Consider the following 16,278-nt stretch of genomic DNA (forward strand, 5'->3'; position numbering starts at 1 on the left):
CCTTTAATTCGTGGTAAGTCATTTAAATAAAAAGGACAACATTTCAATAAATTATCTTTATTTACATTAATGCTTGTACAAAAAGCCAATGGCCATTCAACAATAAACAACGGAACTATAATTCTCATGTTAAAGTGCGTTTTGAGGCACATCCAAGAAGATTAGAACTGTTTACTAATATACTATTGCTACACTTGGACTATAAAATAAAATAGTATATTGTTTGAAAGATGTCAAAAATTCATTTCTAAATATTTATGTAGTAGCACATATTAATATCCTAATTTGAAAATAAAGTTTTAAAACGAAACATGAATAATTTTAGACGACGTATTGCTTATTGAGAAGTGAATACACTTGAAAGTGGAAAATGGTAAAGTCGTTTGTATAAGAAAAATATAAATTTAAAAAACGAAGCTTTAAGCCCAAGTGCAGCATGAGGATATATCATGTAATTTGTGCGACAAATGGAAAGCGACTTGGAATATAGGTTAGAATTTATAGTTATAAGGAAATTTTGTGTGGAATGAACATTATTTAGGTCTCTTTCAATAACTCACGCCTTACTCAATAAATGTATAGGCACATGAATTTAAGTTTTACTTGCAACAGAATATGTGTTCAAAATTATGTAACAATAAAAATATTTACAACATCTAATACAGGTCTAAAAAGTAAGTATATTTCTATGGATATTACAAAATAAATATAATCTGTCCTTTATAAGCCTTTATATTTTCTGTAATAAATCCAAATTCTTTACAAACTTAACGATTCATAAAGAAATCTTTAAACAACTTACCCGTAACCTGCTTATAAATAATGAATGATAAAATATTCTCAAGATATTATATCTTTGGATAGCAACATCCAAAGGGTTATTTGTGAGACCAGGTACAATAAAGGTACATACATAAATAAATTTATTCAATCATCTTGGGACATACGCAAGAGGTAAAAGTCTTGTTTTGCCAAAGTGTCAAAGTAATTTACTTATATGGAAGTTTGTAATTTAACTTTCATTTACATTCTGTTTTAATTTAGCAGGAACAATTAATATTAAGTATGTTTTACCTATTACATTAGTCCCCGGCTTTAAACTATGATGTATACCAGAAAACACATTTGATGCTTCGCAGGAGCAAAGATGTACTTCAAAAACGCCATTTTGTAAACTAAATTTGCCTTCAATAAATTAGTGTTAATTCTACCGACATAACAAATTAAGTGCACGTATTTTCAAGCACCGTTTTGCTTTAAATACTTGTTGACTTTTCCTTATCACACCTGTCATCCTTATAACACAAATAAAGATGTAAAATAAGAAAAAATATTCAGTATTCTTTACCTTCCCGTAAAATATTTGTACTTAATTTGTGTAGAACTAAAAAAATTATACCATAAAACGCTCACGATAAAATCACATCTTTTAGTAATTATCTACACAAGCATAACCCCTTAATATACAGCATGTATAGTATAATCTACTTTATAACAATTTCAATTCGGTTCGAAATAGCTTGACGTGATTTAAATAGGCAATTGAATTCACGCTCCTTCGTAACTTTAGTTTATCATTGTTCAACCTCTTAAAAAATTGTCGCGACTTCTTTTTTAAATAAGTAATAACATTACATCAAAAATATAAAAGCGACTGGCAGTTACATTACACGAACAAATGTTACAAAAGGTTAGCAATAAAAAAGGGGTTTTTTGAAACAAAGTTTTCATGTTTACATTTTGAAAGTCAGGACTTTTATTAACAATACTTAATTATTGAAAAAACGAACACACATTTTTGGACAGTCGCGTATAAAACGCTCTTTGGTCGTGAATTTAATACGGAGAACATTTGTCAGTTAATATCATGCAAAGCATGTATTTGTTTTAGACCGATTATTCCCATGCAATTGATCCATTCTTGATGGGGATGAATGTAGGCTCTGATTGGCTAGAATGATATCAAACAATGACTTACATATAAAAATCACAGTAAAAATTTACGCCCGTAATTAAACATATTATAAGTTATCAATCGTGAGTTTGCGTACCTTCAATTAGAAAAATTCAGGATTGATTACATCGTAGTAAAGTTAAGATTTGCTTGCATATTACTTTTTTTTGTGAAGGAAAGAGTAAGACTTGTTTTTAGTTAAAATAATCTCAGCCGAGTGAAAATGTCTGCGATTAAATCTCAATAAGATTTTGCGTCCGTTAACTGTCTTTTGATTGAAAGCCCCTCTCTACGCATTATTCGGACGTGTATTCTAAACAGTGCTTATCGTTTCTAAAATCATGTAAAAACCACACACACACAGTCGTTTATCAATCGTGAATTTGCCTACCCTGTGAATCGTACTATGCAACGTAAACGTATACTCCTTTGTTTATCTCTCCGCGCTATCAAGAGGTGGTGGATTCCTCAGTGGTTTCTGGTTCCCCTGTGGGACGCTCGTCGGGGGTGTTGTCCGCTACGGAGCACGCCTCGAGAACGTATTTGTTGAAAAGATCAGGCTTGTCAAGGTACACGTGGTGGCCAGCACCGTTGATTACCTGAAACGATAGATTTCCAATAGAAATAGTCTATATTTCTTGCAGGGTGGACAGAGCCAACAGTCTTGATAAGACTAAAAGGCTACGTTCAGCTGCATGGCTTTATGATGGAATTGAGTTTCAAAAAGTAACAGGTTGTTAGCCCATCGCCTGCAAGAGGAATGCCAAATTAACAAGCCTATCCCTTAGTCGCCTTTTACGAAATCCATGGGAAAGATATAGAAAGGTTATATTTTAAGTGCCAGAAACCACACGGCTTTGTATATTCTTTCAGTCGATCTTTCATACATACAGTGTTCTTCAGTCAATCACACATTAAGTGACAGACATATATTATTCAACACATTCTTAACACTATGACGTTCGTTACATAAGATGTTGGTGTAATGTATGACACGGCCGTGGCATTTGAACTTAACATAGTTTTATGTACATTATGAGTCACACGGTGTCTGACTACTAATGAGACGAAAGATATTTGCATACATATATCCGACGTAAATCGCTTTTCTATAAATTTTTAACAAATATTATTTATCCCAATTCCATCATTAAGCCATACAGCTGAACTCGGCCTTTCAGACTGTTCGGGACTGTTGGCTCTGTCTACCCCTTATCTGTCCAGCTTCTCTAGGCGTTGCATCAAAGTGTAACCATTATCTAATACGGGTTATGTAGGTTACGCTGTAAAAATTGCGGAAGTCAGATAGGAGTCGCTTTGTGTAAAAACCTGACTCGCTTATCCAAGGATCTGATCAAAGGCACATCTCGGGCTCTCCGGAGAGGTGAATACGTAACCAAAATTTACGCGAGGATAAAGAAAGATGAGTGCCCCATGCATAGTAACTTGGTATGTGGTCCGCAGTATCACATTTTTAGCTACACATATGTAGGAACCTTCTTCATATACGCCATAGCAACGGTTGCCACGATTTTGTTTAGTTAGAAAAATGACAGATATAATTTTTATCGTCAAATATTTATATTTTATGTTCAATAATATAATAATTGTAAACTGATTATTTCTCTCCTCTTTTTACCTTCTATCTTCTGTAGGAATAACTAACTTTGTCAATATACTTCCTACACTTATATCTTGACATACCTGTACATATGTGTTCTTGGACTGTCTATGTTCAGACAAGACCTGGCTGGTGCTGTTGTCCACCCAGGACCGGGAGCCGTACAGCACGGTGACGTGGAGCGACGGGTCCAACTGCTCCAGGCGTCGCACCATGGGGTTCTTCGCCCAGCCGAACCCGTGCATTAGAGTGTGGAACGCACTTTCTCCGCTGTAATATTATTTTTATTTACTCGTTTTTATTTTTGCCCAATGTTATATTACGCCTTCAATGTTTACGAGGTAGGCGGATCTAATAGTGGTGGTGAAAAAAAAAGAACCAAATTGTGTGCCAACTGCTTCTTTTCATTCATACATACATATAATCACATCTGTAGCCCTTGCTTTCAACCAAAAATCCCGCGGGAAAGGAAAATGAAAGCAGGTTGATAAAGCAGATATACAAGGAGAGTGTGGAGGGAAAGGTCGGAGTGGAAAGGCCTAGACGAACGTATCTTGATCAAATTAAGGACGTCCTGGCAAAGGGTCAGGTCAAGAGTACCCGAAACCCGTATGCAGAGATCGTGGCAAGTGGAAAGATGTAGTCTCTGCCTACCCCTCCGGGAAAGAGGCGTGATTTTATGTGTGTGTGTATGTATATATAGCCCTTGCGTGGTAAACAGAGCTAGAGATTGTCTAAGCTGAAGTGACGCGCCCCACCTTCGTATTTACGCACACAAGCAAATATCAAATATGGACGCAATACACCTAAACATCAATCGTTCATTTGCCGGTTAGGCTCAAACTGTTTTTCTCAAATTTGTTGAATTTTGTTGCCCAACTAGTTTAGTTGAACTTAAACGTTCGAGAGGAGAGGACGTTTTGTTTCATACAATATGACGTCGCTGCTCCATAGAGCGAGCGTGGTCGGATTTATCGCCCGACAAGTCGACCGTATTGTTCACGTGCAGATCGTAGTTCACTGAACAATCGACGCTACCACACAGATGAAGTGTCGTCATTAATATTTGCACTCACACATCTAAATAAACTAATTAAGTAGTGGGGCGCGTCACTTCAGCTTAGACAATCTCTAACAGTCTTGAGAAGAGTGATAGGCCACGTTCAGCTGTTTGCCCTAATTTTTTTTCATTCAACGGAAAAAAAAAACATCAATCACCTCCTTGTGTATACAAACCAAAACTCAAAGGGTCTCGTTATTCTGCCGTTGACTGGACACGAGTCGAAGCGCGGACATAAATAATTTTTGTTTTTGTTATTCATACAAAACTCGAACTTATATACCCCACTCATAAATCCTACTGAAAAAATATCTGAATCAAACAAAATCGTCATTCCGTTCTAAAATTGCAATAAAAAAAGTAAAAAGTAAAAGTCTTTAAAATGTTTGATTTTGTTCTGATGAATCTTGTACGAGTATAAAGTTGATCGAAGCATATAAAACACAAATAACAACGCGGAATTAGACCATTTAATACCATAATGTAGGTACGTCACAACGGTTCGATATCTAGTTAATATTTCGTGGACCTGATAAAGATAGATAATGTTCGCGGTTATCGAAATAGTAATTACGGTGTGGACGACGCCACTGTAACTTATTGAACGTGTCTATTATTACCTATGTATAGGACTAGCTTTTGTCGGCGGCTCTGCTCGCGTAGTCTCGGTAACTGTTTCTTTGTCTTTCTAAATACTTATTTCGCCCCTAGGGGTGCACTAAGAAGGGACTACCAAAAATCCCGAGGGAAAGTAACAAAATTTTATCGTTGTCCCGTGTCACGTCATAATAAAAAGCGAAATAGATTTTCGCGCGATGAAAATGGCGTCGCGTGCGCCATGCTTTCGCGGGGGCAGCTGATGTCAAGAGGAAGAATTATCAAAATAGAGGTCCATCGCCTATCCTAATTCCATATTTAACCATTTGGATGAAAGTTGCCTTCGTTTCTTTCTAAGACTTTCCCACAGGAACGCAGTATATGCTAATATGGTAGAGATCGATAACGTGTTACTAATTATCAGCCATGTCGCAGGTCAGTAGTGCCTTAAAAAAATATTTTTTGTGCACCATTTACACTTAGATAATAAATATTTACCTATTTATTTAAACTTTTGGCCTGGCCTTCTGTCTTGTAAGAATTTCCAGATGCAAATGTAGCCTAATTAGAAGATCTATTCTATCTGAGTGACATAGATTTTTATCAGAAGCAGTCTAAAATATTTTGATTTAATTCATTCTTAGGACCCTCCTGAAGTCCTTATCATCGGGGATAATTCCGAAATTAATCTCAGCTGTTGGTTTCAAAGTTCCGGTACCTACTGTTAATAACATCATGAATATTATTTTATACATGATGTGAAATGATAAGGGAAGGCATTTAAGGTCATTTTTTAAAGTCTTTAGGATATTTGATTCAAAATTTTTATTCATTACTGTAGGATACTATATATCGCTTAATAATTGTCAAAACGTATGGTTTAACAACATTGGTTGACGTCAAATAAATTACTTAAAAACTAAGTTTAATGATGCATTAGTTATCACTAGGCGTCGGAGTTGTTATTTTTAAGGCAAGAGTGAATAGGCATTATTTGATCTTGCGTGCACCGTCTTAGGGCCCATCTTGATTACCACCAGGCAGATTGAGGTCAAACGCACTCAAATTATTATAAAAATAAATGCTTTAAAGTACGTGGGGTAACAAATATTACTTTTTCAGAATATAAATATAAAACAGACTTACCTGGGCGTCTGTGAGTTGCACTGGTAAATGTACTCCGGTATAACTGTCTCAGCTTCCTTTACGTAATTCACATATTTCCTGTGTAAAAAATAAACATATTAACAATAATTTGTAATCACGTCTATATATATCCTTCGCGGGGTAGACAGAGCCAACAGTCTTGAAAAGACTGGAAGGCCATGTTCAGCTGCATGGCCCAATGATGGAATTTGGATGGATTAAATAGTGACAGGTTGCTAGTCCCAAGTTTATTAGCCTTTCCCTAAGTCGCCTTTTACGACATCCATAGGAAAGATATGGAGTGGTCATATTGTAAAGTGTTGGGTACCACACGGCAACTTGATCTAATTTCACTTCTGCGTAGGGACATCGGTGTAACTTATAAAAGTAAGTAAGTAAATGCTTTATTGTTCACCAAATGAGTACCTACATTACAAAGGTGGGGTTATCCCTAAGTGGGATCTCTTCCAGCCAACCTGACAATAAGAGGATCACATACAAAATTGAGGCAAGGAAAGTAGTAATACAGCATTACACTTCAATCATTACTCTTACCTGGATATATCAGGCCTTGTCTTGCTGACTAGCCATTTTCCCGCGGGCCCGGCTGCGCGGACGGGCCACAAAGGGTTCAAAGGCTGGACCGCTACGGCGACAGCGCGCACCCATAAAGGCACTTGGTACTTCTCGTACACGTCTGAAGGTCTCTCCGGAAACCCCCACGGATCCGCCAGGATGAGGTGGCGCACTCTGTGTAGGAAATTTTGTTATTCGAATAGCGTTATTGATTGATTAATAGCAAATATTTTTCGTTACTAATTTTTACTTTGCCGGTATAAGCTTAAGCTTTAACGAGTCTGTGATTTTAGGTTTTCTATGAAAAAAAGGTATTGAGAGTATAATGGACAATACTGTTTGAAACTAAATAAAATATGTCGTAGGGCATTAGTGGCTGGAGAATATATGTATATAAGCCCTCACAATGAATCATTGATAAACTTTGAACGATACGTAAATGAGGGCAAATGAAACAGCTGTTGTAGTATGATGTCACATGATATACAATCAAATTTAATTTCCTTTTATAATGGGAGTGGAAAGATGTAATCTTTCTAGCGCTCTGAGAAAGAGGCGTGATTTTATGTATGTATAGGAATTCAAGGCATAGGCAGTAGAGCTATAGTAGACAGACTGTGCCCTAGCAAAATGATGTGGCTGAGTTGGACCCGCTCTTCAATTGACCCAAACCATTATGCCTACTTCCCATCGTCTTTTGGCGCAGTCGATAGGACGATCCAATGAACCATATTGTTTTTTAACCATTATATTTTCGCCAGGATAATCCAATGCATCACCACCGATACTTGTCTTTATAATCTTACCTTTCAGGGTATTTCAAAGCATAAGCGGTAGCGATATATCCACCGAGACTGTGCCCCAGCAAGATGATTTTATTAAGCTTGACCTCCCGCCGCCATTCCTCGACGGACTCGACCCATTGTGCTTCTACTTTGTCGGCGTCTTTGCCGAACTTTGGACGGGAACTGCGGCCGAAACCTATTAAAGAAACTTTGTTGTTAATTAAAGCATTTATGAAAATCTTATACTAAGTAGTCATATATAAACTTTGAAGTAAGGACAAGATAACAGAAACGGAATTTAGTGCAAGGGCGGATTTATCAAGTGTAATTACTTTCCTAAAACCTCTAAGGTCATGCTTTGTCATTTTGCAAGAAAAGGCACCAGAGCGCCAGCCCTGCGCCTATGCAAAGTAGCGACAACATTGTCTTCGGTAAGTCTAGAATACGAAGGCTAGAGAAATAAAATACACGATGGCAGCAAAGTTAAATCTTACCTAGTAAATCAATAGCATAAACAGGTCTTGTTGCCGCGAGGGAATCGAGGTTAGGGCACCAGAGCGCCAGCCCTGCGCCCATGCCATGTAACAAAACTAGGGGCGTCTTCGGAGAATCTTCGTTGAGGGAGATCGTCCATATTTTATCGCCCTGGCCCACTACGGACCCGATGTCTACGTAAAAACGTTTATAGACAGTTTTCAAACCTGAAACAAACCATATTTTTATAGGTATAGAAGAAACAATCCTTTATTTAGCTTAAACCCCAGAAGTTAAACGTACAAGTCCAAGGATGGAATTGAAATTCAGAGACAGCGACAGGAACCCAAGTTGGTCGCTAGTCCATCACGTTAAACAAGAATTCTTTATTTTACGTGACGACTATGTAGGCTTATAACACCATATAGGCTTATAACACAATAGGTACATATTTTATTTATAGCATTGGATTATTAATTTCTGTGCCTGGGATAAAATTACAAAGACAGTGTTACACTACCAGCCCTTCTAGAATGGCACGCGCGACACCGTTTTTATCGAGCGATAAACTATCTCCGTTTCGCTTTCTATTATGACGTGAAACGGGACAACGATAGTTTTTCGTGCGATAAAAACTGTATCGCGCGTGTCATGCTACGGGGGCTGGATTGTCTTTTTCTTGACTATTATAATCTGTGCGGGAAGCTGCTTTTTGTTAACTGCCAGACTAGTATGAAAGCTGTACATACGTATAAAACGAAACAATAGACAAAATCCATATCTACAAATATGCCAAGTCACGACATTTAAAAAATAAAGACAAAAGATGATAATGATCCTATGAACTTGTGAAACATAAAGTCATCACGATGACTCACGTTTTGTAACTTTGTTATTGAATTTTGCCCTTAAACATAAATGCGTCTACTATAAACTATAGTTTATTAAATAATTAATGACTAATTTAGTATCGACCTTCACAATTGTACCCAACGTACCTTCGATGTCAAATTATTTATCTTTTTAAGTAGAAAGTTTGTTATCGTCACGGAACGTTCCGTATGTTAGTCCGGGTTGCGGATATTTTGATAACAAAATGAATATTTCAATCTGTGTATTTTATCTAACTAATTTTTAAGGTCAAAATGCGATTAATGTGCGAATTTTTCAGGGCAAAAAGTATATCTGTGCCAAACTGAATCCAAATCAAACTAGTATTTATTTTAAAATGCAAATAAAAATTTTAATTTGAATTTGGAATGAAATTTTATTATTCAGTTAAAAAATATACATTCAGTCAGAAAAGTATCGGGAATGGATTATTTATTTATGGTTCCAAATTCAAATTTTTGTTTTTTTTGTTGTTGTTAGATTGGCACAACTGTTTTCCATTTTGGCGCGGAGTTTGAGTTGCATCTGTTGTTTACATTAAATACAGTGCTATTTTTAGTTATATCATATCTAGTGTGTATTGCTAATTTCATAATGGATAAAAACATCGAACAAAGAGTTTGTCTTAAATTTTGCATTGCCAATGGAATATCGTGTTCGGAGTCACTGAAAATGTTACAGAAGGCTTACGGTGAATCGACTTTATCAAAAACTCGTGCTTATGAGTGGTACAAAGCGTTCAAAAGCGGTCGAGATGTGATGGAAGATTTGCCTCGCTCTGGTAGGCCATCAACGTCTGCAACTGAAGTTAACATCGCAAAAGTGAAGGAAATAGTGACTGAAAATCCTCATTCAACTTTGAGAGAGATAGCCACCGAACTTTCTGTATCTCACGAGTCGATCCGTACCATTTTAACTAATAATTTGGGTATGAAACATGTTGCCGCTCGGCTAGTCCCAAAAGACCTGAATTTTTTTCAAAAACTCAATCGCATGAGAGTCGCTGAGGACATGCTAGAACGAGTCAATTCCGACCCAACATTCATGAAACGCATTGTTACTGGTGACGAGACGTGGGTTTACGAGTTTGACATGCAAACTAGTCAACAAGCTTCGGAGTGGCGCCTTCCAACTGAACCGAAACCGAAAAAACCACGCCAAAGTCGTTCAAAAGTCAAAGTCATGTTGACTGTTTTCTTTGACTATCGCGGTGTTGTGCACTCGGAATTCTTGCCGGAAGGTCAAACGGTAAATAAGGAATATTATTTGAGTGTTATGCGGCGTTTAAGAGAGCAAATCCGACGAAAAAGGCCAGATTTGTGGAAAGAAAATTCTTGGATTTTGCACCATGATAATGCACCTTCGCACAAGGTCATCATTGTGAACGAATTTTTAACCAAACACTCAACAAATACCATCGAGCAACCACCATATTCACCAGATATGGCTCCAGCCGACTTTTTTCTTTTTCCTAAACTCAAATTACCACTTCGTGGCACCCGTTTTCAATCGGTAGAAGACATAAAAGAGAATTCGCGGCGAGAACTGACCTCAATTCCGGAAACAGCGTTTAAAAAATGTTTTGATGATTGGATTATTCGTTTGCGTAAGTGTATCGTTTCTAAAGGAGCATATTTTGAAGGTGATAAAATAAATTTGGATGAATAACAAACAGTTTGTGTATTATTGATCTTTTCCTGCTACTTTCTTGACAGAGTAGTATTTGTAATACCTACTATAGTACAACTTGGAACACGCAAAAATTTGTGAGAGAATTTTCATCGATTAATAAGATTCTTCAGTTTTTGACGAAGTGTTTCGCTTGAAACTCTTTTGTATGAAGTTTTTTATTTTAAGTAAGAAACATGAGATGTGACATCACCGCAATCGTAGCTACTACGAAATAATCTATGGAACTTATCAACATAATCTACGTACGTTTTTTTGCCATGACGTGGCAATTTTGAGATTACTCGCCAGAACATAAGAACTACTGCTGTCGCTTCAAGAATAGTTTCCGATAAAACAATGAAAATGTAAAGAGATATTGCAGATTATTTTATCAATATAGAATGACGACACACTTAGATAATCATGGTGCAACTGTTGTTTCCGGGTACAAGTGATAATAATTTTGTAAGAAAATAAAAATAACTACACTATTTCTGCAGTCACGTTTTTCAAATAAAATTTATGATAGCATACATATGTTTCATAATTAAACGATCACGATTAAACAAAATATAATTACTACAACTCAGAATACCGAAGATGGGACAAAGTGAAAAAAATATTGAAAAAAGCATATGAAAATTGTGTACCAGCTGCTTCTTTTACTGCTCAGATCACAACAGTCAATTAAGCGAAAATGTGTTTAATAGTATTAGTAAAATTACTGGGACGTGGTAGGGTAATAACTATATTTCAGTGTGTGATCTGCTTCAAATGCTACTTCAAATGACAATTATACAACAAGCGTACAAGGTTCAATTTACAGCGAGATTATCTAAAGTCCTAACCTTAAGCATGTCACTACATTGTCGTTTATAAATCGATGAGGCGATGTGTAGGTAGTTCTAACGTGCTTGAGGAACCCTACTAAAATACACAATAACACAAACTAGAACATAGCTAATGCAGGGAAGCAAACTTAGACCATTTGGTTTAAAAGAAAGGAAGCAGTAATAAAAGGCCCCACAGTGTTTAACTATACGGTGCGATGTGGGGGGACTGCCACTGAAAATTACCGCATTTTCATTTAACATATATATGGGTTAACAACTGTCATGAATCTCAATTCTATCATTAAGCTATACAGCTGAACGTAGATTTTCAGGTATTTCGCGACTGTTTACTCGGTCTACCCTGTAAGGGATAACCACGAGTTTATATATTACGTATTTATGGCAGCTACTATATATACATTGTATATGGAAACTAGCTTTTGCACAATTTTGGATTTGGACATTGGATTTGGATTGTTTTTTATAAAAATACTAAATAATTGAAAATTAATATAATAATACGTCGTACGTACGCGATTAGTATCAAATTGGTATCTTAACTATCTACATCAATTTCTGGAGCCGGTGCCTATGTGGCGGTAGATGTCAACTTGGTGAATTGGCATTTGGAATTATCTCGCGATTTCGCATGATATGATATAACTCGAAATGATGTAATAAGGAGTAAGAATCATTAAAATGAATCGTTTAAAGTATCTAGGTGGATGTAGGTACCTACTCCACTCCACACTTTATGTATTAAAAATTTCATATAATACTACTTTTATGTTTAGAGGTACGAAACATACTTTTGCAACTATAATATTAGTTAGACAGATCCACACTTAGTTATAAAATTTTAGTTACTTAAAGATCACATCTTTTTCTCTGACTTTTACATAGCACGATTCCTGCATACTTTGGTTGGCGTCTTCCTCCTGGCGTCTCACCGCTCTGGAGAAGAGCCCGAGGTGCGCATTCTTGACCATGATTACAAGTATTGAGAAAGTCAGGTTTTGACTACTTTCTGACGTCCGCAACCTTCTAAGGGAAACCTAACACATATTAGATCATGGTTGACATAGTCGCCAGATTGAGCAGGTTACCTCACGATGTTTTTCTCTCACCGCAAGGCATCGGCATACTACAGTGGTCACATATTTAATGGAAGGGTCGGTTAACGGTACTTTTGATCTAATATAAGCTTTCACCAGAATGTCATGATTTATTTGATCGTTTAGGCCTTCTCTACGCAGCAAAGTTCAGCAAAATATGTTTAATAAATAAAATTCATAGATAGAACCACGTAGAATGTACTATAACAAAAACTTTGCAATTTGGATCTGGTTTAAAGGATTGTTAACTAGTCAACAAAGCGTGAATACAAAATTAGTTAGATTATCATGATTCAGTATTCTTACACATTATTGCATCATTTTGAATGTCATATCATGAGAGGTAGATTGCGTGATAACCAGTGCTAATTCACCAAAATGACAAATCACAAATTGTACGACGAGTACAACCACAAATTGTTTAGGCACCAATGATAAGAATGTAAAAAAAAACATACTGTAGGTCGCATCCCACTTCTGACACCAAAATCCGTAACAATACATAATATCACGCATACATACCCCTGACGGGGTAGACAGGGCCAGCAGTCTCGGAAAGACTGAAAAGCCAAGTTCAGCTTTAAAAAATCATCCCGCTATTATACAAACATTACGCCTCTTTGCTGGAGGGGTATGCCGAGACTAACATTCTAACTAAACTTTCTTCTTTCATAAATGCAATCTGGCTGACTGTGACTGTTATGTGTATGTGTATATATGTACGCAATTTGGGATCGTGGTTATACACAGACCCTGGGCTTCACAAAACGCCCAGAAGAGGAAAACATAAAGAATCCTTTATTTTTTTCTTTTACAAATAGTTTCGAACGGAAACATTGAAATACTGAAAATTATTAAAAAAAACAAAATACTCACATGACAATATTTTTTTCTCAACGTTCCTTAACATCTCATCTGACTGCCGAGTCCAGCTGAACCATCCCCCGGTCCAACTAAAACAGTTAAATTATATTTAAAAAAAAATCTCATCTCATCAATATGTCACCTCATGTTAACACATTGTCTATGAATATGCAAATTAATAACAGTAGCACAAGGCGGACATGAATATGATTGACTGTTATTGGCAAAAAAAAAAAACAAAATAATAAGACGATAGAGATACAATATATATTTAAATCTGTAAGAATTATGTGTCGTCGTCTTGCAACGTATGGCGTTTTCTGCGTAGTTATAACATACATATATATAGTCACGTCTATAATACTTGCGCGGTAGACAGAGCCGACAGTCTCAAAAAGATTGGCCACATTCAGATATATCATATGTGATGGAATTTAGATTAAAATAGTGACAGGTTGCTAGCCTATCGCCTCAAAAGAAATCCCAAGTTTGTAAGCCTTAGTCGCCTTTAACGTTTTATTTATAAATCTGCTAAATAAAATTGAAATGCAATATGAAGATTGTATGGTGAATGGTTTTTATTTACCAGCAGTTGAAACGACACATTTTCTTTTATTTACTACTTCTAATGTCTATATTATTCTGAATAGTTATTCATGATACAGCAAAGAAATTTCACCACATTTACATTAATTAATAAGTCAGTGTATATTTGATTCTCACTGTACTTGTCAAAAATGGATTGACAACTTTAGCTTGAATATTTATAGAAAGAATTAAATACAATAATTCAAATTGACTAACTATTTAGTCATAACAGTTAATTACATATAAAAGAAATAGCACAAATTTAAAAATTCTGTGTCATTAGAATAAATAGTGACATGTAGTGCAAATTAAAATATAACAGTGCAATAAAAATAGCACTAAGACATTAATTGGAAATTAGAACAGTTCTTACTTCCACATAATGGCAAAAATACTTCCAATCCATGTCCTGCTTACTACACTGAAATTCCAAACATAAAGGATACTCAATTAACCATTTATTTTATATTATTAGGTCTCCCTATTTTCTTTCTTTGTATGTAGGTATGTGCTAATATCAGAAAGTTGTGGACAGATTTGGTTTCTGTTTGAAACGTTGGAAAGAGGGTTTTCTGAGGGGAGGTTTATATCTATAAATAGGTCGCTAGGTAATATAATTTTGAAACAGGAATTTCAAAAATAGCTGTATTCTGTATTTCTTTTAAGTTTGAATACACCTACATTTCTATAAAATCTCTTGGTTAATCCAAGGGTAACATTATAAAATTGGAGTTTTGTGTATGTGTTTGATTTGTAAACTTGTGTTTAAGAAGTAACAAACTTTATGACCTGGAAACCCATTTAGATGAATATTTTAATTTAATATGATAATGAAACTTGGGTTCTTATGTTAAAAATTAATGTCAAAAAATTGTATTCACAGAATAATATTATTGATGTAAAATGGAAGGTAAAATACTATTTAAATTTTTGTTATTTACAATTGCTATTCACATTAAACATGGGTACGTGGGACCACTCATCACTCAGTAAATAAACAATATTTCTTACAAAAACACACAGATATCACAAAAAAAGTATGACAGAAAAATGAATAAAATAAAAAAAAGAAAAACAGGCATCACATCAACATCAAGACAACACAACAACTTGCTTGATGAATCCCATTAGAGTTGTGTGGTGCACCTAATATCTGAAAGGATACAGTAGGTATGTGTTTGTTCAATTCATAATTATATCCAGTGAATGATGCAATATGAGGAAACCACAAAAAAAATATGATAAATCCTTAATTTTGTAGGTAACCACAAAGTTTTGTTCCCTTAAAATAAGTATTGAATAGACATCAGCATAAAATACAAAAACTAACTAAGTGTAACTGTTTGTCATAACTTGCAAAAGTATTTCATATTTAGGTTTTCAAAAATAAATATATGACCCACCTTAGTCGTCAAGCAACAATCCTATGTAATGATAGTGAATCTAAAGATACCTAAATAAATTCCATTACTTGAGTTCATAGTTAGTTACAAATGAAAATACAATTTAAAGCTACATTTGATTAGTCTTAGTGGATACCAAATCAACAGTGTAATTAATGAACTATTGAGCGGTAAAATTACCTCAAGATGCCGATAATGACATGATAAATGATTGGCAAAATAATATATTTAGTCCAAAGGAAACATGGCAGAAAGATTCTTGGCATAACAAATAGTTTTCTGTGAACCTACAAAAGGAGAAACATTAAATGAAAAATAGAATAATTTCAAATTAAACATGAAGCTATTTTAAGCCCAGCATGATACAATGATACAGCAATTGCGCAATAGAAAAGCCGAAATAAGTAAATAATGAAAATTATACCTGGTCTCACACGTATTAATGTTTAGTTCACTACCCATTTGGCCACAAACTTAATGTTCACTAAGCACATATCACGTATGATCAATTTACAAATGTATTTTGATACACTTCAAGAATTTATTTTATTCTCAACCAAACAAAAAATACGTAAAACAATTTCTGCTGTCTGAAAAAAACTGATACAAAACGCAACGAGAACCGTCACAATGACATTGAGTTGAGAATGATTGACGGAACGGAACCGGAAATACTTTAACGTTTCGTTTGCAGCTGTAT

The 16,278-nt window shown here is 35.4% G+C and overlaps 1 protein-coding gene across 5 annotated transcripts; it reads right to left on the reverse strand.

Moving 5' to 3' along the window:
- Window positions 1-41: 41 nt before the first annotated feature.
- On the reverse strand, window positions 42-16,217 carry LOC106132689 (1-acylglycerol-3-phosphate O-acyltransferase ABHD5). 5 transcript variants are annotated; one of them, XM_013332180.2, is made up of 10 exons: window positions 16,003-16,217; window positions 15,759-15,865; window positions 14,549-14,596; window positions 13,600-13,676; window positions 8,234-8,440; window positions 7,761-7,935; window positions 6,934-7,128; window positions 6,379-6,456; window positions 3,659-3,845; window positions 42-2,553 (listed from the first exon to the last, which is right to left on the reverse strand). In XM_013332180.2, the coding sequence occupies exons 2-10, from the start codon at window positions 15,842-15,844 to the stop codon at window positions 2,404-2,406; spliced, it is 1,203 nt and encodes a 400-aa protein (XP_013187634.2). In that variant the 5' UTR covers window positions 15,845-15,865; window positions 16,003-16,217; the 3' UTR covers window positions 42-2,403. The 5 variants fall into 5 exon arrangements, with proteins under 5 accessions (XP_013187634.2, XP_013187636.2, XP_013187635.2 ...); XM_013332182.2 differs by lacking the exon at window positions 15,759-15,865; XM_013332181.2 differs by lacking the exon at window positions 14,549-14,596.
- Window positions 16,218-16,278: the final 61 nt, after the last annotated feature.

The sequence above is a fragment of the Amyelois transitella genome, chromosome 19, assembly GCF_032362555.1.
Source record: "Amyelois transitella isolate CPQ chromosome 19, ilAmyTran1.1, whole genome shotgun sequence".
Taxonomy (NCBI): Eukaryota; Metazoa; Arthropoda; class Insecta; order Lepidoptera; family Pyralidae; genus Amyelois; species Amyelois transitella.

What these genes read in the sequence shown, in the direction of transcription:
- LOC106132689 (XM_013332180.2), bottom strand. Translation starts at nt 15,844, where the DNA reads ATGCCAAGAATCTTTCTGCCATGTTTCCTTTGGACTAAATATATTATT. An exon ending in GTCATTATCGGCATCTTGAG is followed by an intron (nt 14,597 to 15,758) that starts GTAATTTTACCG and finishes TTGGAATTTCAG; the next exon opens with TGTAGTAAGCAGGACATGGA. An exon ending in TGCAACTCACAGACGCCCAG is followed by an intron (nt 3,846 to 6,378) that starts GTAAGTCTGTTT and finishes ATAATATTACAG; the next exon opens with CGGAGAAAGTGCGTTCCACA.